General features: G+C 40.0%; 1 protein-coding gene across 4 annotated transcripts in view; it reads left to right on the top strand.

The window, feature by feature from the left end:
* Positions 1 to 27,742, top strand: part of EML1 (EMAP like 1) — a 199,531-nt gene that overhangs the window by 95,764 nt on the left and 76,025 nt on the right. For 2 of the 4 annotated variants that reach the window (XM_030213926.1, XM_030213923.1), the window contains 5 exons: positions 4,674 to 4,702; positions 11,624 to 11,650; positions 14,250 to 14,379; positions 21,043 to 21,192; positions 25,358 to 25,427. In XM_030213926.1, coding sequence (XP_030069786.1) covers positions 4,674 to 4,702; positions 11,624 to 11,650; positions 14,250 to 14,379; positions 21,043 to 21,192; positions 25,358 to 25,427 — 406 coding nt within the window. The remainder of the gene's footprint in view (positions 1 to 4,673; positions 4,703 to 11,623; positions 11,651 to 14,249; positions 14,380 to 21,042; positions 21,193 to 25,357; positions 25,428 to 27,742) is intronic. The other 2 variants (XM_030213925.1, XM_030213924.1) reach the window with 1 other exon arrangement.

The following is a 27,742-nucleotide window of genomic DNA, read 5'->3' as shown; positions in this document are numbered from 1 at the left end:
GAAATCTATCTGCATCTCTTTCTGTCTATACATCCAAAAATGATATGCACTGTGTGTTGCTAAGTGCTTCAAACTTAATCTGTGGATGACATTGATTTAGAAAAGCCACAAACTGTTGCAACATCTCATTCATGCCTGTCCATATGCAACAAACATCTATGTAACGCTTCCAGCACTGAATGTGCTGGAAGTTTATGGACGTATGTATCCACTTCTCTTCGAGCATCGCCATAAATAAGTTTGCTTCCGTGGGGGCAAAGGTAGCCCCCATGGCTATCCCCGATATCTGTTGGAAGTATTTAGTGTAAAAAAAAATACTTCCTCATTGCTATATTACTTAGTTTAACCAAAAATTCTGAAGGAATCAGATGTGTATGAGGGCGTTTATCCAAAGATTCTAGTAGCACATCCAATGCTTCTTCTTGTGGTATGCTGGTATACAGCGAGCATACATCCAAGGTCACCAATATACTTTGGGGGGGGGGGGGGGAACAACCTATTCCTTCATTGCGCAGAACCTGTAAAAAATGAGTTGTGTCTTTAAGATATGAGGGGAAGCAAACGTCAAATTCTTACCAAAAATGTTTTCCAAAATTTGATACTAGAAAACTCCAACTAGAGAAAAATCAACTGTTCCCAAAAAACTGGTAAAATATATGCAAAAGATCAATGAACAGTCCCAGTATCAAATAATACAGAAAATGGCGACAAAAGAAAAATCGAACACATTTAAGAAAACAAAAAATATTAATGTTGGCAGTGAAATGAAGCACAGTCACAGCTCCAAAGTTTTGATATCCCAAACAGTAAACTTAATTAGCTTCAGAACCAAAGAGGATTCCTCCATAAAGGGCTCGGTATCAAATCCGATCAGCTGAACCAGTACAGGACATCAATCTTTATAAAACAACACAAAATTCCTCAATCCCTTGACAAGGGCCGCTTGTTTTGAGTCACAAAACGCTGCATCAGGAGATGGAACTGTGCACAAACACAAACAATTCAAAATGATGGTGGTTTATCAATCAATCAGAGGGACAGTAGCATTTAAAGGGGCAGATGCTAATAAAAAGCTTGCCATTCCACTGCTGTATTCAAACCTTTCGGATGTACAGTCTTAAGTCAAAAAATCCAACATTGTTTATGCTGCCTTAAGTCTCTTATCACCTCCGCTAACATTGATATATGGACCATGTCATGGCCCTTGTTGGTTGGTCCTCTTTCAGTCAAGCTTAAGGTAAGTTGTTCTGCTAAAAATTTTTATGAAGACAGTAATTGTTTTTAACATATTCAAATACAAAATGTAATCTCACCACTTAGTTCGGAGCCTATGAAATTTAAAGCAAGCCATTAACTGCTGCTTTGGTGAAACCAGTCGCCACTGAGGCTCTTGTGGTTTGATTGAGTGGTCATTAAAGTATATTAGGAAGTATTTGATTATTAGCACTGGTCTGCTTTATAATTGGATTTTGTAGCCCCCGCTATTTAGATCTACTCCAGTCCATTTAAATTGATTTCTTATTTCCTCCCCGGCATCTTCCTCCACTTAGGCTGGCAGTGAGGCTGCTGCCTTCAGGCTTTCTGCTGTGGTTTTTCCTCTCCTTCCGCCTCCCTGCAGTCCTCCTTTTTTCGGTTTATGAATTCGCTCCAGTAGTGATTCAGACTGGCAGCCTTGTGCGTCCTCTTCTGACTCAAATGTAGGCACCAATTTATAGAATTGCCTTATAGGACAGTGAATGGTGCCCAAATTTGGGTGTTGAAAAAAATGAGCACAGAGCGCTATTCTATAAATGGTGCTCCGAGTTGGGCAAGAATTTATGGATAGCAAAATATATAACACAATGAAAATATAAACTTATTTTGGTAAAATACCATTTGGGGAAAAGCTGAAGACATGAACTCTAAGGTTATTTTATATTTAAAGAAATAAAGCTTCAACTGTCCAAGTGGAAGGTTGCCAATGTGCAGGTGAGGCCTGAACACTACTTGGCAGGTCACTCCAAGTGTCCACAGGGCTAACTGTGAGTAGATATTAAGGGAAAATGCTAAGGTGTTACACCACAAACAGCATGCAGGAAATTCTCACACCTGTTAAAAGCTTTCTAGTAGAAGTCTAGAAGAATCCACCAAACTGTCATGTGACCCATTTTAGTGACTTATTCTACTGTCTTCTTTTGATGACAACAGTTGCATGTAAGCAGTTACCTTTTTTTTAGCTTAATATTAATATCATACTTATATTCCAAAAACTGTTGTTTATGCCCTGTAAGTTTTTTCATGCATAGTCTTTATGCTTTTCTAGTGTGCTGTAAATTTCAGTTGCATTGTTCATAAATAAGTCTTATAGAATCATTGTAATTTTAGGAACATGTTTAGTTCTTAAATAAATCAATGTACACACAGAAGAAACAAGTCCTCACAGTCTAAACAGCACTATTAAATAAACCAGCATGTCCCCTACTAATTTCCTACAGCTTTAAATTCTGTTATGGTTAGGCGTGGTGGACTTGCAACATAAACATTGCTTTATAATCAGGAAATGAACAAACTACAATGAGCTTACATTTCTTTCCCTATCATGCCATGTTTCCAAACGCCCATATTTTCCAAATGCAAATCAAATGTATAATCAAATGTTTGATGTAGCCAGGATCCCCGTACTGTTAGCAGATGACTGGATTTCCTGAGTGTTTAGAAGAATTCACCTTTGCCTTTATTGGAATTCATGCTAAAAATAGATATTTCTATGCAATATGTTTCATTTCTATGGAAAAATATATTAAAAGTTAGTGAGGTATGTAGCTATCTTTAAGCCACACCTGGTAGGGGGATAGGGGGGCTGTTATGCTTTGTTAAAGCTCTCTTGCCTGAACTTGTTAGTTGCCTGTGTGCCAATGATGCTTTGTGTATTGACTTATGTTCTTATGATATGCACGAGAATTAACAATTCTGGATTTACTCTTACTTTCCATTGTAGACCCTGTCTTTTTCTAACTTCTGCTGTCCTTCTATATTTAAAGATGAATGACCAACATTATCCAGTTTGGTGGCTTGTAAATAAAACATTTCTTTCAAAACCACTGTCCAGTATGACATACTGGAGGCAATTGTACAAAAGATCACCAAAATATATGTTCCAAATTTCCAACAGGCTGCAAGCCTGTTGTATAAGAACATTTACATGCATAAATATTCTTATAAAATACTAACGTAAATACAGGTGTACACATAAATGCTAGTTCTATAGCTGGCATAAACAGGTGCGCTAACATGCAGCATTTATGTATGTAAAACAAACCCATCAGCGCCAATAATTGCCACTTAACAAGCAATTATTGCCACTAATTGGCTTTAATGAGAATTTATGCCCACAACTTTCTAAGCGAATTCTATAAAGTGATGCATGTAAATTCTAAGACGCAGATCTGAAAAGGAGGCATGGTCATAGTGGAGGAGTGGCCTAGTGGTTAGGGTGGTGGACTTTGGTCCTGGGGAACTGAGGAACTGAGTTTGATTCCCACTTCAGGCACAGGCAGCTCCTTGTGACTCTGGGCAAGTCACTTAACCCATTGCCCCAGGTACAAATAAGTACCTGTATACAATAAGCCGCATTGAGCCTGCCATGAGTGGGAAAGCGCGGGGTACAAATATAACAAAAAAAAATATGGGATTGTGGGCATTCCTAGAATTTATGCGCACTGTTATAGAGTATGCCCGTTCCGTGCGTAACTTAGGTATCGGCATTTACACCAGGTTTTATTTGGCGTAAATGTTCATTACTAAATATAGTCACAGAATGCGGGTTCTGGGCATGTTCTATAAACTATGCCTAAATTTAAGTGTATTCTATAAACCTTGCCTAATTTTAGGCATAGTTCATAGAATATGCCTAGGCATATTTTTTTCGACACTGATGTTTTTTAGGCATCATAAGTAGAATCTAGCCCTATGCCATTTTAGTATGTAATTTCAGAATAGTGGTTAGGCATGCCATTGACATTTATGCTCATAAATGTACACTTATACGCATGAACAACAGAATTCTAAGTCTTTAAGCACACAAATGGTGCTTAATTTTGGGCAATCTGTTATAAGAGAGCCTGTGACCAAGAGAATAGTCTTAATTTACTTTTGGATCTTAGATGTGCATTTTTCATACTAGGCTCTTACACATGTAACTTTCTCTGCAACCCTTATAGAACTGAGCACATCATTTTTCTTTTGTGCACATTTCATTCTTTCCTCTTATTACTTTATGCATTACTTTTTGAAAACACACATACAAATTTATCTTTGCAAAGCTTTTGATCTAGGAATTGCTTAACTCCTAACTTTTGCTGGTTGTGAAAGCTGGAGGCCTCACCTGAGGCTTAATGAAAGGAAGCCACGGGGGCCGAGAAAAACTGTAGGCTTTGAACAAAGCTGTTGGGCTACCACATGAACATATCTTAGATTTGGTTTATTTTACATTCAATGTGTATTTTTCAATTTGTCTATAAATAACAGTTTTTTGTTATGACATTCTAAAGAAAAATAGGTTAACTGATAACTGTATACATAAAGAAGTTATTATTTGGTGACAAAAGTTATTATTTGGTTTTCCATAGAAGTCAAAAAGTGTGCACATAATGGTGTGGTGTAATAAAATGTTTGTATTTTTATTATTTTCACAGTAAACCCAAGGAGCCTATGTTCAGTGCAGGTAAGTGTTGCTCTGTTCTTAGTTATATTTTACATTTTTCTCTCATTTTGTGTGACATGTAAACCTTATTTCCTTTCTTTTACTGTTTTCTTTTTTAATGTATTTCTATTTTCTTAAGGAAATAAGTCACACAGTATTATGACTAATTCTTGACCCAACCAAAAGCTTAATGCTGTCTATTTGTGAGATGTAATGTGAGTTACATATCCACAAAATGCTGGTTGATTCTTTCTAACTAGAAGTAAAATAAGGGACAGAATTTCCTTAGCGCAAATAGATCTTGTAAACCTATTCTACAGGGCTAATGCTACATGTCTTGCCACCCTGTACAAATGTTTACTATGCTGCCCCCTTTGGTACCGTTACAGAGCATAAGCCTTGTGCCGCAGCATACGTTTAATAGGCTCTTCTCTGGCTGTTGTCTTCCATGTGGCTTCCTTACTGAACAGGAGACGCATGCATAAGGAGGAGGTTGGAGCAAGGAGGAACCTATGTAACCACATTGGTTCTCAGGTCCCATCCTCTATTGCTGCTGCTACAGCCACCACCACCCTTTTTTTCAGGACAAGTCAAGGGAGACATTTCTGCAAATGAAATGTCCTTATATTGATAAATAGTATAGTAAACTCTCCCTCATCCCACTGAAAATAGTGGAAGCGTGTTGACTGCTGTTCCCTTTCTTGTCCCCCTGTGGACTTCCACCCACACTCTGCTCCCTCGTTAAACTGCTATTTCTTTTTTTAGATTTAGCTCATGCCTTTTCAGCAGTAGCAGTCTTAAGTTTGTATTTGGTCAATGGACAGTTAAGTGACTTGCCCAAGATCACTAAGAAGATTGGAACCTTAGTTGCCAAGTTCTCAGTCTGCAGCTCTAACCACTAGACTATTCCTTCCTCATTCACTCCTCTCCCCAAAAACATGAAGGACAAAAATCTGAATGAGCTTGTAGGCATAAGAACCTAAGAATAGCCATACTCGGTCAGACCAATGGTCCATCTAGCCCAGTATCTTGCTTACAACAGTGGCCAATCCAAGTCACAAGTACCTGGCAGAAACCCAATTAGTAGCAACATTCCATACTACCATTCCTGGTGCATGTAGTGGCTTCCCCCATGTCCATATCAATAACAGACTACAGACTTTTCCTCCAGGAACTTATCCAAACCTTTCTTAAACCCAGATATGTTAATTGCTGTTACCATATTCTTCGGCAACGAGTTCTAGAGGTTAACTGAGTGAAAAAATAAAAGATTTCCTCCTATTTTTTTTTTAAGTATTTCCATATGATTTCATTGAGTGTCCCCTGGTTTTTGTACTTTTTGAAAGAGTGAAAAATTGATTCACTTCTACCTGTTCTATACCACTCAGGATTTTATAGATCTCAACCATATCTCCTCCCAGCTGTCTCTTTTCCAAGCTGAAGATCCCTAACCTCTTTAACCTTTCCTTATATGAGAGGAGTTCTATTCCCTTAATCATTTTGGTCGCTCTTTTTTTGAACCTTTTCTAATTCCGCTATATTGGTTTTTTGAGATACAGCAACCAGAATTGAATGCAGTACTCAAGGTGAGGTCGCACCATGGAGTGATACAGAGGCATTATAATTTTCGTGGTCTTATCTTGCATCCCTTTTCTAATAATTCCTACCATCCTCTTTGCTTTTTTGGCCGCCACTGCACACTAGGCAGAAGATTTCAGCGTATTGTCTACAATGACACCTAGATCTTTTTCTTAAGTGCTGACTCCTAAGGTGGACCCTAGCATCAGGTAACTATGATTTGGATTATTCTTCCCAATGTGCATCACTTCGCATATGTTGACATTAAAATTTAATTTTTCCATTTGGTTGCCCAGTCTTCCAGTGTCCTAAGGTCTTCCTGCAGTTTTTCACAGTCTGTATGTATTTTGACAACTTTGAATAGTTTTGTGCCGTCAGCAAATTTAATCACCTCACTCGTTCCGTTTTCCAGATCATTTATAAATATGTTAAATATCACCGATCCCAGTACAGATCCCTGTGGCACTATACTATTCACTCTCCTCCATCGAGAAAAATGGCCATTTAACCCTACCCTCCATTTTCTGTCCAATAACCAATGCCTAATCTACAGAAGGACATTGCCTCCTATCCCATGACTTCTTAATTTTCTCAGGAGTCTCTCATGAGAAATTTTGTCAAAAGGTTTCTGAAAATCTAAATACACTACATCAGTGTTTCCCAAGTCCGGTCCTGGAGTACCCCCTTGCCGGTCAGGTTTTCAGATTATCCACAACTAGTAAAAAAGGTGACATGTGAAGTTCTCCACCTTCGCACCAGGCAGGCAAGTGACCAGGCGATCCTCACACCCACCAGCCACCCAGCTATCTTCATGCTAGCCACCTACTACAGAAGCTCCTGGAGAGACATCCTCAGTGTGAGAGGATATTTCTTCCCCTGGTGGGCAGGTCCTGGCTACAGGATTACTTTCTACTTCACCAGGGTAATGCTCTCCTTCTAGGAGACCTCCCTCCTTCAAGGCCACACAGGGGCTGCCAGACTGGAAGTGCCACTTCTCTACAATGTCCCTATAGGCCTCCTCTATGTACCTGTTTGTCTCCCTCAGCTCCTTCAAGTCTGCTACTCTAGCCTCAAGAGAACAGACTTGTTCTCTGAGAGCTAGGAGCTTTTTGCATCGAGCACACACATATAACATCTCGCCAACTGGGAGATAATCATACTTGTGACACTCAATTCAAAAGACTGGATAGCACCCCTCTTGCTGCTGGACTGCTGTCTGCATCTTAGTATTATTGTGTTGTTTAAACTTCTTAAGGTGCTAGGGATATTAGATTAATATAAAGAACCTTAAGATTATATGGTACATGTGATTTATGTAGTGCTCGCTTCTGAGAAAGTAATTAAATGTAATTAAAACTCTAATGAAAACTGTTATCCTAATTAGAATAATTGACTATAAGTTAAGACTATAAATGAAGAGATATGCTAGGAATTTGCAAAAAGAAACTTAGCTAAAGATGTGCAGGTAGAGAAGTATTCATGGACTCTGCTTGTGTGGCTGGGTCTCTATGGGAAGCAACTGCACACTATAATTGAGAATTCAGTAGTATGTATGTATTTTCTCTGCCAAGTCAAATGCAACTCTAGAAATGTCTGTTATAACAACAGCTAAATATAGCTGTGTTGTAAAACTATATAGCAGATTTTACTCACTTTTCCTGAGGCAAGATCTAATGGCAAAGCATTGTCGCCTCTTAATTGTTTTGCCAAGTGTAGAGGGAGCATGATACTTGGTGTGGGAAGGCAGAGGAAAGAGGCAGGGAGTTCAGTATACCTTACAGTGATGGCTTGTCAGGTAGTCTCTCATGTTGTAAAATCTCTCAGAAGTTAATGCCCTGTGCAGATGGCATCTATTGTACCCCTGGTTAACATGGCCTTGCTGTCGATATTGTTTTATTTACTGAATGGAAAGCCAGTTATGTTCTACAGATTTTGTACTTTAAAAAAATATTTTAATAGAATAATATTTTTAATTTAGAAATTCAGGACACATGGATTCAGTGCTTCAATCTAATCGTGAACATTTTTGAATGAAGCTTTGTAGTCTTAAGATTCAAATCTGCATTGCATTTAAGGCATCTTTTTCCTCTAAGTGACCCACCTCCACACCTCATAGAAGTTATTGGCAGAAGTTTTGTGCAGAATGGAACTGTTGACTCAGAGGCATAAGTAAGAGAGGATTGCTTTTTCTATAAAAACTTCTGGGCTTAGCTGTGTTTCCCAAACAAATGTAAACACAGTAAGTAGTGGCAGGAGTGAGGAATTCAGCTATTATAATAAATGTCAGAATGTGTTATTTTTAATTTGAGCCCCAGTTTAGCACTTCTCCAGCCACTTGTGTTTCCTTTTTAAGAGAGAGAGGGCTGTCTTTGGGTGAGACATTAATAGGGTATAGCAATTAAAATCTCAGATGTTCAAGACTTGTCTTCCCCTTCTAGAAAGTCTCAAGAGCCATAAAGCATGATGGTCTCTCCAGCAGCATATGTTAAGTGTTGTCACTGTGGACCCCCTAGACTGTATAATAGTGATAGATGCCAATCTGCAAGATTAGGAAGCCCATTTCATGGGGAAGTTGATTTTGGGTGGAGAGGCCACACATCTTCTTGGTTTGACCATCAGTTGTTTGGGGGTGAGAGCAATGCAGTTCGGCCATCTCTTTTGGAAAGGAAGGCAAGTGGGCATGTCCAACAGCACTCCAGAAGCACCATAAGTGAACAAATACAGGGGGGGGGGGGGGGGGGAGACAAGAAGTACAGTAGTCTTTGGAGATCAACAAGCTTTGTGCTTGGGCGGAGGTTAATCTCTTGCCAGTTATAGCTGTGCATATTGCTGAAGTGGACAAATGTTCACTCAGACGAGTGGAAGCGCTCTTCACTTGTTAGTTGACTGGTGGGGAACTCCAGTTTTTGACCTCATGGAGACATGATGGAATACAAAGTGCCCAAATCTTTTCAGTTGCAGGAAAGAGCAGAGAGCAGTCAGACAGGATGCACTGGTGCAGCTTTGGCCAGAACGTCAGTCACTGTATATCTCCCCCGCGGCCGCTCACTGCTCAGTAGTGCACAGGATAGGGAAATATCTACTTCTGGTAATTCTCATAGCTCTTTGGTCTTATTGTCCTTGCTACATGAATTTGGTGTGCTTTCTAGTAGTCCCTTCTGTACTGTTGCTGAAAGGACCAGGCCATCTTCATTAGGGTTCATTGCTCGTGGAAGATTCGGATCCCTTTTGGTTTACAGCTTGCTTTTTGAAAGGCATTGTCTGAAATGGAAAGGGTTTACATCTTCCCTCATTGATACTATGCTGAAACGTCACAAGTCTTCTACCGCCTTGTGTTATGTGAAGGTTTGGAAAGTGATTGAACATTGGTATTTAGCTCTTGACTTATCCCCTTGGAGAGTGGATATTCCTTTTATTCTGTATTTTTTTGCAGTAGGGATTGAAGTAATGTTCAGTTCTTAATTTGTTTAAGGTACAGGTGGTGGCACTTTCTTGTTACAGGGGCAAGATTGGTAAATACTCCATTGCAGCCCAACCAGATGTGGATTATTATTATTTTACAGGCTGTCAAGCTCATTCATCCTCTCATCAGAAGACTGTACTTCATTGGGTTCTGAATTTAGTGCTGTTGCCCTTGGTAAGGCCTCTTTTTAAGCGTCTCAATTGGGCTTCCTTAAAAGGTCTGTCAAGACAGTTTTTCTAGTTGCTATTTGTTTGGCTTGAAGAATTTTGGAGTTGCAGGTACTTTCCTGTAGAGATCCCATCTCTCCTTTTCGTCAGATTTCATTTCCATTTCTATGGTTCCATCTGCTCTTCCAAAGGTATCTCCATTTCAAGTGAATCGGATGGTTTTCCTACCTTCTTCTGGAGGTCTTCCAAAGGGGAATAAATACTCTGCATAAGTACATGTTTGCAGGGTTCTCAACTATTATTTGGAGATCACTAATTCCTTTCAGAAATCTGATCGATTATTTGTACTTTTCAGTGGTCTCTTAAGTTGTTGCTGGCATGTTGGATTAAGACAGCAGTTGAAGCAGTTATACATTACTCAACCAGATTGTAATCATGTAAGGTCTCCACACCTATTCGACAAGAGCTCAAGCAACATCTTGGACAGAAGCCAGAGCAATGACTCCTGAAGATGTGTAGGGTGGTGTCTTGGTCATTGTTACATACATTTGTCAGGCATTATAAAGTTGATATCTAGGCCAGATAATTTTGTCAGCGCTGTCTTAAAGGGAGTCTTATCTTCTTCTTAACCTAAAGGATAAGCTTTGGCACATCCCACTAGTTTGGATGGGTCTAGCAGGATGATAAGGAAGGTGAATTCTACTCTGAACTGATAATTTCCTTTCCTTGATACATGCTAGACCAGTCCAGGACCCATGTTGGAAGACAGAGAGATTTAGTGCATCCTTGCGTTCCATGCCTGCCTCTAAATTGTAAATTGTTTCATCCCCTGCAGTGATTTCCTGGAAGGACAATTGTTTTTTGTCAAGTATTTCTCACTGTTTTGTCCTTCTGGTAGCTTTGGGATTGGCATACTGATAGAGTCCTGGCTGTACCACCTATTAAACTGATGTTATTTGGAATCTTCAGCTTCTCTGCCTCTATCTGCTAGTGAGGGGGCATAACCCACCAGTCTGGTCTGGTCTACCAGGACTCAAGGAAAGGAACGTATCAGATGAGTAAATTTTTCATTTTGTAGTACCACTGGACATATGCAGCACTGTGCAGCGATGACAAATATATGGATACAAGTATGTACCTGAGGCAGTGACTTGCCCAGGGTCACAGGGAGTGTCAGTAGCACAAGCAGGATTTGAACCTTGGCTTCCCTTTGTTCTGAGCCCATTGCTGTAGCCACTAATCCCCATCCCATTTTTTTGTTGTTGCAAATTTCAACTATGAAATAAAGATCAGCAAACAAAATCTAGGCAATATTGGACTCAATACATTTGTGAGTACCTTTTCAGAATGATGTTTTCCTTCCTCAGGTCAGTGAGCTCTCAAACCATTAATGAAAGGAGTGTTACCTCTCAAATGCTGCTCATAAAGTGAAGTTGATACCTTTTTATTTGGACTGTCACCTACAGCCTATTGATTTTTATTTGTACATATTCAAATGGATTAACAAGGCAACCACATGACTTAAACTAGAAACTTTGGTGTATTCTATTAACCTGCAAGAACAGATGTTCTAAGGCTAGCATTATTTACTTGGTTTACCATAAACAGAATGCAGCTTTTAGTCTCTGTAATTGAATATCTCTGATCAGCAAAGAGATGGGGAAGAAGGGGATTGGGGATTGTGTGAGATGGTCTTTACCTCACTCTTCTGTCTCTGTCTCTGTAAATCACAAGGAAAACGTCGTGTGACACACTGCAAAGGTAGGCACCATTCCTCTTGTAACTATCTAAGCAAAACTGTTGCCAAGGTGACAGGAGATTATTTTTATGGGGAGAACTTGTGATGCCCCTGGAAGAATATTTCCTATGGTGAAATATTAGGCTTTAGTAAGTTTTCCATTGAGCAAGTCCAGTGCAAAAGATTTATTTTAGTGGGGGGGGGCTCCCATGTACTAACCTTTGACTCTATTGCCACAGCAGTGGCTTACACAGTAATTCAAAAGCCTGTTTCATCTTGGCATATGACACAAGAGATGTACTGAGGGTTATATGGCAACACATGGATGTGCTTGTGTGTTTGCAGTGATGGTGTCCTGCACTGCTATTGGAATAATCCTGCAATCCTGCTTTGCTTAGCCCTACCCCCTGCTTCTGTTGCTTTATTTTCTGCTTAGATTTACTAAAGTGCATTAGTATAGACTAAGTGGCTCAAGCATTCTGAGCTATCAAGACAGACCTGGATGTGTTGTATACATAAATGCCTCTTGTTTGATTTTCTTTCATGTAAAGTCATGCCTAATCAGTAAACAAATACACATAATTGTACTGTTTCATCAAAGTTTTTAAAAAATGAATAAATCTGGAGAAAATCTATGGCGGAGAGAGCACTGCAAAATGCATAATTGTACATATATGTGATTAGCATTTTAAACTTATTTAAATGTAAAACTGCACTTTTTATGCTATGAATTACATGTTTAACATGATTTCAGTTAGGACTAACTAATGAGAATTTGTGATTTGTATTTATTTTTGTATTCTGTGCTTACATTATTCTACTACTGCTTCTTAAAACTGAACTCTGCATTATCTAAAGAAACTGTAGCAAGAAAAAGCCCCCCCCCCCCCCCCCCCCAATTTTAATCCTAACACCACAATTTCCTTCTGGTTCTTGGTTGGCTTTACTAAAGTCCATTTTATTCTTAATGTGCACCAATGAGAACTTATTAGTAAGTAGTCCAGGAAATAAACATCTTTGCATGAACTGTTTTCCAACTTAGAATAAAAAAATTAATAATTGATTTATCCAGATAGTCCATAAAAATAGTCGTTTTTATTGGGAAGGAAATTTTTTGTTTTTAATTCACTTTGGTAAAATTAAAAAAAAACCTAACAAGATTCATCTTTTTTTTGTTTTTTTTTTCAGTCACTTTTGGTCTTGAAATACAGCAAAGTTTAAACTCATGTTTATAATAGCAATAATACAATGCTTAAATCTGATCCTTCTATTTTTGCAGTCTGTTTATAAAAGCTAAGCTAGGATGTTTTGAGTCATGGTTTCCTGCTACAAGTTCAGTTTCAAGCACTTTCTAAACTGGAAACTTAAAGGCATGTTTGTAATGATCATGTCCTTGAAAGTCCAAAGTATAGTTCTTAGGCCTATAGACTGTTCAGTGCTAATTTATATAATCCTTTTGTCGCTGTTGCCCTTCCTTTTCCTGTGTGCCTGTGGTTATTCTCCCTAGTAACTGCAGATATTACTGATTCCCAAGCTGCTTGATTCACATAAGAACAGATACATTATTTAGGTGCTAAAAGGGTGAGGAGGAAGAAATTCAAAATCTGGACAAACCTCCTCCGAAGTTCATAAGATACTTTATTCTGGCCATTTTCCGAGTCAGACCTTCATGGTCCAACTAGATCTCTTGGCTTCATTTATTCTCTGAAATCTCAAGTTGTTACTTTCAGATCCCTTATTGTTTAGTTCCAAAGTTATTTCACATGGTAATGGTAACAGTGCTCGTAGTCCGCCAACACCCAGTCATGGATAACACAAGTATATTAACTATTACACAATGATGAACAGAAACAGATACCAGAAAAAATTATCACTAAAGCAAACAATATTTAAACAGATAAGCTTTCAATAGTTTTTGAAACAATAAGAAAGAATTAATCTTTCTAACAACAACTGGGAGTGAACACCACGTTGAAACTGCCTAGTACGGAAATGATGTTGATAAAAGATTTCTTAAATTTTATTTTTACAAATGATGGGTATTTCTTTGTTTTCTTGCTCTATTTGTATTCACTTTGGTTCTTTGTTTTTAAACTATCCTGTTTCATGCATGTACGCAAGCACAGTGGCTGTACTTTGGTGTTTTATTTGTTCTTTATGCTTTTCTGTATTTTTCTGAAGTGAACAAGTTCAAGGCAGTTAAACGTTAGCTATTTTGCAGTTAGTGATGTTGAGCATGAATATGTCTTGAGACTTAATAAAAGGAGATTGCAATTACTTTCTTGTAGTGAATTGAGTTTTCTTTCTTTCTTAACGTTCAACAGTGAACAGAATGAACAAGTGTGTGTCTGTGTGTACTACAAAGGGATTATACTCTGTAGCCTACTGAAATTTGAGTTGTCATAAGTGTGCTAATGACCAAACTGAAAAGTAATAAATGAAGTATAGCTTAGCACCAACTTAATATAGATTTTTTTCATTATGATGGAAATCTCTTTTGAGAGTTCATGTGCAAACTTTTACTTGCGACAGCAGCAAGAAAATATTAGGATTTCTTCTGTAGATTTTTAACCCTGTTCATATGTCATATTTAATATGGTAAAATATTTGACCTTTTTATAGAGGAAGGATATGTAAAAATGTATCTGCGTGGACGTCCTGTTACCATGTACATGCCTAAAGATGAAGTGGAATCTTATAATTTGGAGGCAAAAGTAGAGCTGCCAACCAAAAGACTTAAGCTGGAATGGGTGTATCCTTTTTATGAGATGGTGTTAACTCTGTAAATAACATAGTAGATAATGGAAGACAAGGATCAGCTGGCTCTGCCAACATTTCTTTCTGGTTCTCTGTCACTTTGGTCAGTGAGCATATAAATTACCATACTTCACCAGCTGCTTTCCTATCTTTTATCCTGTTCTGCCACTGCCTAGTCATATATTATCTAGCTTAACTTATCATACACTACTAAGCCCAACTTTACATTGTTTTATTACTGTTTTATTAAAATTCTATTAACTTTGTATTTCAAATTACTATGTAAGCCGCATTGAGCCTGCATTATGTGGGAAAGCGCGGGGTACAAATGTAATAATAATAATTTGTCCCAAGTATCTTTAAATTCTGGTACTTTGCTGGTCTCTACCACCTCCACTGGTAGGGATGTTTTGGACACTGACATCTCTTTTCTGTCTTAGAAATTCCATACTCAATCACACTTAGATAACCTCCCTTACCCCCTTTGTCATTTACCAACTGTAATAATCCAGACAACCGCCAAAGGTAGTAAGGATGTTGCCTGGTCCTTCTGGCCACTCTATTCTAATTGATGTAGAGTGATAACCATAGGTATTTGTGTTTGTTACTTCAGGAGCCTTAGAAATCTAATGCAGATATCAGCACACTCTGCCTATTGGGATGTGTTCTCCCATCTTTTGCCCTGTAAAGTTCCACTCAAGCCTTTTTCCATTAGCTGTTTCCCACTTTAACATGTGTCCCCCCCCCCCCTCCCATTATCTGCCTTTAACACTGTATTCAGTGTTAGTCACAAACATATTTAAATTTTGCTGAAGTTTTCTTTTCTACTGTTTGTCCAAGTACCTTTATTGAATAAAAAAAATGTATATATAAAGTAAAAGGAGACTTGGCAGAAGTGGAGGTTTGGAAAAAAATGTTAGGAATTTGTTCTTTATAGAAAGGATGGTAGTTAGCTAGAAGAGAAAAGAGGGATAAAAACTGTACCACAATTCAAGCAGGCATGAACATGGCCAGAAAGTTGATTGTGTTGAAAGGAGGAGTGGCCTAGTGGTTAGGGTGGTGGACTTTGGTCCTGGGGAACTGAGGAACTGAGTTCAATTCCCACTTCAGGCACAGGCAGCTCCTTGTGACTCTGGGCAAGTCACTTAACCCTCCACTGCCCCATGTAAGCCGCATTGAGCCGGCTCCCCATTGTCCACATGTTTGCTTACCCCCTCAAAAAAATGCACAGCGGGAATAACTTTTTAAAAGTTCAGCCATGCTCTAGTATGTTCCGCGTTAGGAGTTACGGATCAAGAAAGGGATCTGGGTGTCGTCGTCGATGATACGCTGAAACCTTCTGCTCAGTGTGCTGCTGCGGCTAGGAAAGCGAATAGAATGTTGGGTGTTATTAGGAAGGGTATGGAGTCCAGGTGTGCGGATGTTATAATGCCGTTGTATCGCTCCATGGTGCGACCGCACCTGGAGTATTGTGTTCAGTACTGGTCTCCGTATCTCAAAAAAGATATAGTAGAATTGGAAAAGGTACAGCGAAGGGCGACGAAAATGATAGTGGGGATGGGACGACTTTCCTATGAAGAGAGGCTGAGAAGGCTAGGGCTTTTCAGCTTGGAGAAGAGACGGCTGAGGGGAGATATGATAGAAGTGTATAAAATAATGAGTGGAATGGATCGGGTGGATGTGAAGCGACTGTTCACGCTATCCAAAAATACTAGGACTAGAGGGCATGAGTTGAAGCTACAGTGTGGTAAATTTAAAACGAATCGGAGAAAATTTTTCTTCACCCAACGTGTAATTAGACTCTGGAATTCGTTGCCGGAGAACGTGGTACGGGCGGTTAGCTTGACGGAGTTTAAAAAGGGGTTAGATAGATTCCTAAAGGACAAGTCCATAGACCGCTATTAAATGGACTTGGAAAAATTCCGCATTTTTAGGTATAACTTGTCTGGAATGTTTTTACGTTTGGGGAGCGTGCCAGGTGCCCTTGACCTGGATTGGCCACTGTCGGTGACAGGATGCTGGGCTAGATGGACCTTTGGTCTTTCCCAGTATGGCACTACTTATGTACTTATGTACTTATGTGGTAGTTGGCTAACGCCATTAGGCTTGTGTAACATTTGTGTTAAATCGGCTGAATTGCAAATTCTGCCAAATTTAAAATGCTGGAGCTGGCCCATGCAGGTCAGAGGGCTTCGTTGCTCCCTTTTTACCTGAATTTATACTTCTTTTATATTAGGCTTTCCTGTTAAAGAGCAAACAGTCTGTTTCTCTCACTCCTGCTTCTCAGCCTCTTTCTAAAGAGAATGTTTCAAAAAAGAGGAAATTGCAGTTTGGTAGTTGGAAGAGCTTTCTCCTTCATCTCCTCAAGATTCTGGGGAAAGATTTTCAGTAACTTCTGAGCATTCATTTTCTACTGATTTGCATGAACCAGATGTACCTGGTGTGGAGGGGAGAGCGGGAGAGGGATGATCCCACAGCTGCTACATAGGAACATAAATTAGTTCTTAAGGAAGAACATCTATTATTAACAACCAAAACTATGGAAATTTTAAATATTACCTTTCCCGCTCAGGCTGCACCCTAAGCCCCCTCTATAATGTCTGGTACAAAAAGACCCTCTAAATCTTTTCATATTCATGAGGCCATGAGGGAACTCATTGTGGCACAGTGGGACACTCCTAACTCTAGTCTAAAAAATGGCAAGTACTATATCTAAACTTTATGCCCTTCTGTCAACTGACTTAGAGCAGTTTGTTTTGCCGAAAGTGGATGCCCTAAAGGGACAACTATCCCAGGAGATGGTGGCACTGCCCTTAAGGATGTGCATGACCACAGACTGGAGTCCTCTTTAAAACTGGCTTTCCAAGTAGCAGCTTTAAATTTTCCTGCCTTCCTTTTCCAGGGATGATTATATTGCAGATTACTCTTCTCTCTGGCTTTTGGGTGTTAAGAGAGTACTCATTTGTTATCTTGCATCTACCAATGATTTTAGACGCTTGTTCTCTCTTCAGGCCCACATAAAAGTATGTCTGCATCAAGAGCTACAGTAGCTAGATAGTTGAAAGAAGGTATTTCTTCGCCTTACTTGCTGTCAGGCAAAGCTTCTCTATTAGACCTTTTAAAGCTCATTCCACGAGAGATTTGTCCACTACTTTGGTTGCATCTTGTGCTGTCTCACTGGAAGAAATTTGTAGATCCACTGTGTGGTTATCCTCTCATTCCTTTGTCAAGCATTGTCACTTAGATATGGCAACCAGATCAGATGCCACTTTTGGAGCTAAAGTCCTTTATGCAGGGGTATCACATTCCCTCCCTAACTGAGGGTTGCTTTTCTACATCCCATTAGTCTGGACTGATCCTTTGGTGATATAATGGAAGGAAAAATTAGTTCTTAACTGATAGTTTTCTTTCCTCTAGACCCAAAGGATCACTCCAGAACCCACCCTTATTCTGTCTTCAGCATAATTGTTTGTACATAGTTATACTGTTCCTTGTTTCTGGGGCATGTGTTTAAATTGCTCTCTACAGTCTTTAGATTATTTAGAGGCTGGAGTTTTTTGGCTATGAGTCACTCTTTCCACTGCTTAGTTATCAAATACTGGCTGAGTTCTAATGCACAGGTGCTTGTATGGCGCAGATGATTAGTGTTCTTTGTCTCCACCTGCTGGGAGATGGGCGCAATCCATTAGTCTGGACTGATCCATTGGGACTAAAGGAACGAAAATAATCAGATAAGAACTGATTTTTCCATCGATCTCGCAGTAAGTTTCCCCAAGATGCTCACTTTTCTACTTTTATTTAATTCTATGGCCTCTCTGGTGTTCTGAATGCAATGCTGAAATGTTGCTTATTGATACTCACACTTCAAGCATTAATTCTCTGGGAGTAGACCATTTATTTTTATTTTTTTATTTATTTAGATTTTGCTCACACCTTTTTCAGTAGTAGCTCAAGGTGAGTTACATTCAGGTACACTGGATATTTATCTGTCTCAGGAGGGCTCACAATCTACGTTTGTACCTGATGCAATGGAGGGTTAAGTGACTTGCCCAAGATCACATCATGATTTTGCTTCGGAAGATTAAAGAGTGTAGACTGTGCTAGTTTCCTATCTCTTGTAGGTCGCAAACCTACTAGCATTAAGGGGCATAGTATTCAATGTGGGCTACTATTAAGACGTTATTTTACTACTAACTCGTACTATTTTGCACAGGTCCAATTTTATGGAGTGAGATCTAGATACTAATGATTAGAATTAATAGTAAAATAACCTGTGTTAACACTAGTCCATGTTGATAATGACACCCCTAAATCATTAATTCAAAGGAATTAAAATTTAAAAGTTTGAGCTTAATTCAAACCACTTCTGCTATATGCAATAAAAGTGATAAAAATGGAGTGACTGCTGATTATATTGGTGTAACAGCACTGGTGCCCAAATTTTTTCTACTGCAGAAATAGAGGCTGTATGACTGCAAAGCAAAGAGGTCTGACTTAAGCACTTAACCTAAGACCATTTTTTCATTCTTCAGAGAGACTGTGGGCAGTTTAGAAGAGACCAGTGTGATGAAGATTAAGCTGTTCACCTACTTATGCCCAGAAAAACATTGTAGTCATAGGTATTCCACAGAGTAAGTTAAAGTTAGACTGAAATTCAGTATCCTCCCCAAAACAGACCTCCAACCAAATTGCCCAATGGGAATATCTGTTTTACCGAAGGAGAAGACTGTGCCCATCAGAAAAATTAGGATGAGATTCTAAATCAAATGCTTTCTGATCTCCAAGAAGACTGAAGGTCTATATCCCATATTGAATCTCAGAGCTCTAAACAGATTTCAATTCAAGATGACCGCTTTTCCTAAAATCCTGTGATTTCTGGAGACTTCAGTACCATCTCTGAGGATTTAATACATGTTTCTTCTTTTTGCTCCAAATGCCCCCAGACCTTCCACCCCTTGAAATAACCCCTGATCCTCTGACTTATTCCACCCCCCCCAATCTTTCTTTTAAAAAAAAAATTTTTTTTTATTCATTGCAATAATCAACTTTACAACCGCAGATTATATTGATCACAATAACACAAATTTGTTCATACTTAATAATCAATATGCACACAAGTCTTCCTGTGTCCCCCCCACCCCCCAATCTTTCCACAACACCCCATTTCTTGATTAGCTTTCGAAGGTTGCCCTTCGTCAGATCAGAAATAAGCAAATGTGCTAGCTGACAGTGTATATAAGTGAAAACATTCAAGCATTACTATGACAGTCTGACAGGGTGGGAGGATGATGGGGGTGGGTAGGAGGTATACATGGGGACATCAAAGCATATCATTGATATTCTAACAGGATGGGTGTGGATAGGTGAGGGGTGGGGTGATCAACAGAGACATATTTTCTTTTCCATGTTTTATTTTGTTTGATTTCTATTGATAACCTTAAGAGTGGACTAACACGGCTACCACATTCCTCTACACAACACCCCAGAAATAAATCCCTGGTAGTCTGGTGGAGTCCTCTAGTCACCTCCCCCCACCACCCCCAAAATACCTTGAGACAGCAGGAGCGATACCCACATGCTCCTGCTTACATCTTCCATTTTGGAAGATGGCATGAAAGCAGGACTGAATAGGCATCACGCCTGCATCTTCAAGGTATGCAAAGGGGGAAGGTCTGGGGGCATCTGGTGGGGAGGGTCCCCAGGAGGTTTTTCAGGGGTCCACTAGACTACCAGGGATATTTTGGAGGGGTTTAGGGGGTGATCATTAGATGACCAGTGAGATTCAACTAGACTACCATGGATTTTTTTTTTTTTTTAGTATTTTGGGTGCAGGGATGTATGGAATCTCTGGTCAGTAGAGGAAAGGTGTGGGGTTTTTTTTGTGTTTTTTGGAAGGATGGTGGAGGTGAACCCCTCATCCAGTAGTGGGCTTTTTTATGCCTTCCTTGTCAGCGTGAGTCAATCACCCCTCATTCACTTTGCTCTATAGCAGCAAATGATTGTATTCTACTACCACTGTGTGCTGTTTTTCTTTCCTGGCAGCACATAGTTTTTATTATTTTTTTTATTTATAACCATTTAAATTTTTACAAGCGATAAAACAACTTGCCAGAAATACAGAAAAAGTAATATATAGGAATTATTTCAGTCAGGTAATTCTATTCTCTTCCTTAGACCACTAAATAGGGAGTATGAAACAAGACAAGGAGATCAATTAAACAGCAAACAGAAAAAAAAAACGTGGTATTAACCTGATTATCCCCCAGCACATAGTTTTTAATGTGGAATAATCCACATTCCATAGATTTTACTGCATTGAGGAGCAAAAATTGTGTCTTCAGCTTGCATTAGAATCTAACCATCAGCGCACTGTGCCATCAGCGCACAGCTCTTAACATAAGCTTTCTGCATCGCCCCGTTCTTCTCCCCCAGATAATACATCCTAAGTAGAGAGTCTAAAGAACAGTTTTCAGTTTGTGTAGACTTTATAGACTGTTCAAAGGAAATACTATGCTCAGGATTGTTGAATTATCTTAGAAAGAGAATCTGTTTTGTCTAGTGTGTATACAGTTAATGCACTGTACTTCATTTTGTCCAACTCATCTATTGGATTGTACATATTTTTGAAAGTGTATTTGCTTCTTTACAAACATGTCAGATATGGATACAGGGGCAGAGACTGTCGAAATAACTTATACCTTCTCCCAACCGGTGAAACTGTGTATTTTATTGCTTCAGTGGTTGTATTGTACAATGTTGAAGAGGAACTTCAGAGACATTATACTGGTCATAATGATGATGTCAAGTGGTAAGCCTTCAAATCACTAATATTGATAATGATGATTAGCTTGAAGTTTCGATGCTCCTTATAAAATGCAAAGTTCAAAGTTTGCTGTAGTTTTCTCCTGTTTCTTTGTGCTTCAAACTCATTCAGAACCAGTCCTGGGATTGTGGCATTGTGAGCCTTCGTTTGCAACTACCAGGGGATTTCTTCCCCAGTTTTCTAACTTCCTGCACCCTTCAGTGTGCTTTGTCAGGTAATTGCAGTGAGAGTTCCAGGCTAAAGTCCAGACACTATGGTTCTTTCCAGAGCACTGTACTGACAGGCCCTAAATCTGTCCACTAGATGTCACTCTTCTATAGTCATCATGAGGAACTGTGACCAGAGTGTGTACTATGTATAGTGCACACTTTTTAAGAAGAGGGCATACTATTAACAACATTTGTTGGTGTGAAGAAACAATGTGTTTTAAGCCTGTAAAATGTATTGGGTATTTTCCTGCATTAATTATGTCTTGCAGTATATTTCTTCTATTTGGCCAGCAGACGGTGTTTCTTTGCTGTAAAGCTGTTACAGAGGAAAGGATGTTCATTCTTTAGTTTGAGCACACAAACAGGAAGCAAGAAACAGTACATGTTTGAAATTTTCTTGTTCTGGCTTCTGATTGGTCCAGGAGCTCATTTTAATTTGGAGAGTACTGGCTTTTGCTCCAGTCTTAGCCAGAAAGAAAAGAGAGCAAGATCTCTTTGCTGAGGCTCAGTAAACAAAGAGTTATATATCCTGATCTTCCCAGGTACTTTTTAGAAAGTAAACAAATGTTTGTTTAGTGTTATAATTGATCCATATTTCAGTTACCTGTTATTGTTTGCTAATTTGCACATTTTTTGTACACTTTAATTTTTAAAGACAATAAACAGGAGGGAGAGATACTGGTATGTTGGAGGGGGGTGGGCATAGGGACACAGAAGAGTTATGTTTGACAGGGCAAGAATAGGAACACAGGGAGGAGATGCTCAATGTGGCAGCAAGATAGGGGCAAAGACACAGAGGTGATGCTGGGTAGGATGAATAGGGATGCAGAGAGAAGATGGATGATGGACAAGGAGGGAAAAGAAGTGCCAAATGGACAAGGAGACCCTGGTAAGACAGTTAAGAGAAGGGAGAGGAAAGCAGAAACCAGAGACTGGACCAGCACGATTAGAAAAATTACCAGACAACAAAGGGAGAAATAAAAATGTATTTCCTATTTATTGATTAGAATATGTCAGTTTTTAGAACGTACATATTCTAGAGCTGGTTTAAGACAAGGCAGGGGCCCATGAGAGAAATCTCACTCATTGGCTTTAAATCTACAGCATTGCAGTGGTAAATTTCAGCTTTAGGATGGGCCACCCTTGGCATCTCTGCGTTCTTAAAGGTGTTGGTGTACTCTTTGCTAGGGATGGGCAGTCATTTCAGACGAGCGTTATTCATTGATAAGAGTTTGCATATAGTATGCCCTCGTTCCTGATATTACACACATGCATTTTAGATGTGTGTACTATCAGGAAAGAGTGTGCACTGGCTTTATCAGACACCTAAATTAGATAAAGATATTTCATCTTTGATAATACAGGCATCAAGTTATGTACATTTCAGATGATTGCTTAAGACATATTTCTGAATTATGGAAGGAAGTGATTGCATTAATTTTTAAATGATTAATTTTGTAATTGTGTTTCTTGGTTTGTCCCGTTTCTTTGTATATAACCCGCATCGAACTGTGAGGTATTGCAGGCTATAAAAACAGTGTTATGTTATGTTACTATGTGCATTCTGTAAGGAAAAGTACATGCTCTTAACATCACTTGTTTCCAACCAGAAAAACAGAGTACAAAACACAAATATTTCTGTTTGCCCAATCCTACCTGCTCTTTTCTGCAGTAAGGACTGCATTTTTGATGAACTGCTAAGGCTACGTTTGCTAAAGCTTTTCTATTTTAAAGCTATGTTAACTGTAGTTTTCTTGGAATTAAGAAGGAAGTATAAATACTGGCCCCGATATTCAGACCGCGGGAGATAGCTGGACTGTCTCCTGCGGTCGGCGCTAAACCTGGATATTCAATGCCAGTCCATTTCCATAGACTGGCATTGAATATCCGATTTAACTTTGGCCGGTCCGATTTTAACTGGCCACACTGATATTCACTACTGGCCACTTAAAGTGAGACCGGCCAAAGTTATTCTAGCTATTGTAGCCACCAAACTTGGCTGGTCGAGTTTTAAAAATTGGGAGATAGCCGGTTATATCGCATGATATAACTGGCTGTCTTTAAGCCACTATCCGGCAATATTCAGCGTTGGATAGCTGCTTAAGTGCTGTTTTAGTGGCCTTTTTGTTTTAAATATTGGGTGGACTGTCAGTATGTTCGTTTTTTTTTTTTTTTTTTATTACCAATATGACAGCTTTATTTGGCTATTAAACACTGCCTAGATATTTCAAAATATAGACTAACTTACATTGTTACCAGAATGGTCTACAGTGCTAAAATGTGGTGCTCTGTATTTGTTGCGCTCTAGTACTAGTAGAAGTGAGCCCATGTGCCGCTACCGGACAGTGATGATCAGTGGCTGATGAGCCCTGGAGTCTTTACCTAACCAACCACAGTTTCCCAAGAGTTGAGCCCTCTGGTGTGAGTAGCCAGTAGGACTTGGAGGGACCTCAGAAGGGCAGATGGGGCCCCCAAGAGAGTTGCAAGAGCTAGGGCTGGCAGAGTGGAGCAAGGCTGAGTCCAGTCAAAGGTCAGGTGAGACAACAATCCAGTCAGGGTCAGAATCCAGGTGAAGGTCAAGTCAGACGAACTCCGGCAGAGAGGCTAAAAACAACCTGTTGCCGTGTCCCCGCTCGTAGAGTAAGCACCAAAAATAAAGGAGTGGAACATCCAATTCCCCGGGATCGTGGCCTGGAAGTGCACGTTTCCTGGTGCAGGAGCCAACAAAAGTGAAATACGGCACCAAGGTAGGGCAACCTGACAGTATTCTTAGGGGTATAGCACTAGACTTGAGTAAGATAGATTGCTGTACTACCCAAGGGTTTTAATGGCATAGAAGGGTATTAATCCGCAAATGAACCTTTTCCGGAGATGGGAAGGCGGTAGAATGAGAGGACATGAAATGAGATTGAAGGGGAGCAGGCTCAAGAAAAATGTCAGGAAGTATTTTTTCACAGAGAGAGTGGTGGATTCTTGGAATGCCCTCCTGTGGGAGGTGGTGGAGATGAAAACGGTAACGGAATTCAAACATGCATGGGATAAACATAAAGGAATCCTGTGCAGAAGGAATGGATCCTCAGAAGCTTAGCCGAAATTGGGTGGCGGAGCCGGTGGGGGGAGGAAGAGTTAGTAGTTGGGAGGCGGGAGGCGGGGCTAGTGCTGGTCAGACTTCTACGGTCTGTGCCCTGAAAATGACAGATACAAATCAAGGTAAGGTATACACAAAAAGTAGCACATATGATTTTATCTTGTTGGGCAGACTGGATGGACCGTGCAGGTCTTTTTCTGCCGTCATCTACTATGTTACTATGTATAAAGATTCTTAAAACTTGAACAGCACTGTTCTCTTAATTTTTGTTCTTGCCATCTGGAATTTTGTGTCATCATCCTACTATTTCTTTGTTCTTATGCTAATGAAAACCTGTTGAGAGGAGGAGGAGTGGGGGTAGTATGTTAAGAGCATGGCAAAAAATCTGCTGAGTGTACCTGTCTGTCATAAAATAAAACTACAGAAAAAGTACTTGTTTAAAGACAGATTAGGAGTCAAGCAAGAAAGTGTTTTGTTCTGATTCACATTGATTTGGAGGTGTGATTGTTTGTGATGGAACACTCTGAAATGGTGCTCTGATACCTTTTGTGAAAGCTTGGAGATACAGAAAAATTAGTTTTTTTTTTTTTTTAAATATAATACCCATAAGTCTTTGATCAGGCCTTTGAGCTTCATCATTTTGAAGCCTGGCTCCATTTATTCTTTTCAGGCCATGTTGATCAGTACAAAGAGGTAGAAACCAGGACTGGATCAACATGGCCTGAAAAAACGGAGCCAGCTGGCAATCTTAGTCACAGAACAGCATATGCCAGGTGGAGGCTGCTAACAATGACATTTGGAAATAAATAGGAGTCAACATTTTAAATCTATTCTTTACACATTTCTCTTCTAGCCTTGCTGTCCACCCTGACAGGATCACCATAGCAACAGGCCAGGTTGCAGGTACATCCAAAGATGGAAAAGTAAGTGTTCCCATTTCATTCAGAACCAGACAGGAATTCAGGTTTCAGGTGTAAATATTACACCATAGATTTAATCCATTTAAGGCATGATTCACTTTGCTGAGGCAATGGGGGTGTACTACACAGTGTGCCAGGTTCTAGCTTGGCTGTTGGACATACAAGTATCACATAGTTACATCACAGGACCTGAGCCCTAAATATCAGGTGAGTTCAAGCCTTCCTTTTTTTTTCACTATTGCTTGTCTCCGCCCCATGAGGTGTCACCTCTCAATTTGGTCCCTTCCAGGGTTGCCAGGTGGAAAATTTTTTTCCAGCCTAAAGGAGCCCAAAATCCAGCCCAAAACCCGCCCAAACTCAAACCCCGCCCCTGACACCCCCGCCCCCGCGTCATCACCCCCGCCCCCGCCGTCATCAACCCCGCCCCCGCCGTCATCGGCCCCGCCTCCCCCGTCACTAACCCCGCCTCCCACGTCACTAACCCCGCCCAGAAACGTCATTAACCCCGCCCACCGCGGCCGAAAAAAGCCGGCGAAAAAACCGCAAAAGCCGGCGAAAAAACCGCCCCGAAGCCAAAAAGGAGCCCAAAAAACCGCAACCCGCCGCGGGCAAAAATTTCCCGCGGCGGGTCGCGGAAAACCGCCCAATTGGGCGGTAAAACCGCCCACCTGGCAACACTGGTCCCTTCCTAGATTCCTTGGGCTGACTAGTCATTGTATAAGGCTTCCTTTGATTGGTCCCCCCACACCCCGTGGAACTCTTTTCTGTCCTCAGATTGGCCTTTTATGGAGCTCTGAGTGGTTGGTGATCCCTGGTGGGAGGGCATCTGATTAAAATACTATTTGTTATGTAAGACTCTGAGAATTTTTTGAGAGACTTAAAGTGGCCTGGTTTTGTGGAGGTATCCTCTATTGATGATGTTTAGCAAAGCTTGAGTATAGTCATGGTAATTAAAGTAATATCTCGGTCCATTTCTGTTACATCACTGCTGGAAACAGGCGCCTGCGTGAAGAGAATGTGTGAACTGGAATGAAAAGATTGTTTCTTTAACCAAGAATGAGGATGTCTGTTCTGACACATCAGTGAAAGTCTAACTGTGCCCTTGTTTCCCTATGCCTATCATAAAACAAACTTACATGTAAATTTACCTGTCTGACCATGTACATATAGTACTGTCACATATGAACAACTGGAAAAAGTCAATAGGCTTAAAATTGATGGCATCCATTCTTACACCAGTACCTGCCATGAGAAACTGAGTATAAATGGGAATATGGTACCTTTGCCCATATAGGGTCAGATTCAGTAAATAGCACCCAAAGTTAGATTTGTGCCAAGTGTCAGTTCTATAAAGGTCACTTTATAGAATAGTGCTTGCATCCAACTTTCGGTGTGAGAACTTACACCTGCTGAAACCTGGTGCAGATCCTCTCCTCGTAGTCAACTGATGGCAGCTGGGCCACACAATCCAAGTATTCTATAATGTGCCTAATTTCTGGGAACATCCCTGAGCTGCGCACACCTCCTTCCATGGCTACACCCCCATTCGAGTTGTATGCTATGAAATTTAGGTGTGGATGTTATAGAACAGCAACTAGGGCAGATGCACGCAAATCCAAATTGGTGCCAGTTAACTCCAATTAACCCCATTAGTTGATTGATAGAACCTAACTGACTGACTAGTTTATGCATCTGGAATCCGCACCCAAATTTGGGTGCCCAACTATGGGCGACCTATATAAAATCCAGAGAGAATCTTTCCAGTCCGATAAGGCTTCTCAGACTTCTGTGTGTAGATGTTCCCAGCTGAGCCAAGTTACCATTTCCAGGCTCAGCATCTGATTCAATATTTTTCACTGAAAAAATTGTGCTTTAAATCTGAATTGTCAAGGGGATGTGTTTTGGCTTGTTGGTTCTGATTCACTCCTAAGACTGAAAACCAACAATATATCCATTTAGTGCTGTTGTATCTTAAAACAATGCCAGTGCACCAGATGCTTTAATTTTACACATTGCCAAATTTAAACTGTTCAGGGTGACTTTACAATCAATAAAACATATTTCAATAAAATTATAAATAAAATAAAACCTGAGCAAACCGACCATATTGAAGACAGAACTCCACATCCAGATTTACAGATAGAGGGGTAAATAGTCAGCTGGCAGCGGTGAGCATTTTGTTGACTGCTGCCACCTTTATTCCTAGATATTCAATGCTGGGCCATGTCCAGGCTTTTGCATTGAATATCTGGTTTATGCGGAGCCATTTATGCGGGAGGACTGGGCATCAAATGGCAGATGAGATTTAATGTGTACAA

This window comes from Microcaecilia unicolor, chromosome 9, assembly GCF_901765095.1.
Source record: "Microcaecilia unicolor chromosome 9, aMicUni1.1, whole genome shotgun sequence".
Lineage (NCBI taxonomy): Eukaryota > Metazoa > Chordata > Amphibia > Gymnophiona > Siphonopidae > Microcaecilia > Microcaecilia unicolor.
Note: the sequence above shows the minus strand (reverse complement) of the source record. Positions and strands in the feature narration are given on the sequence as shown.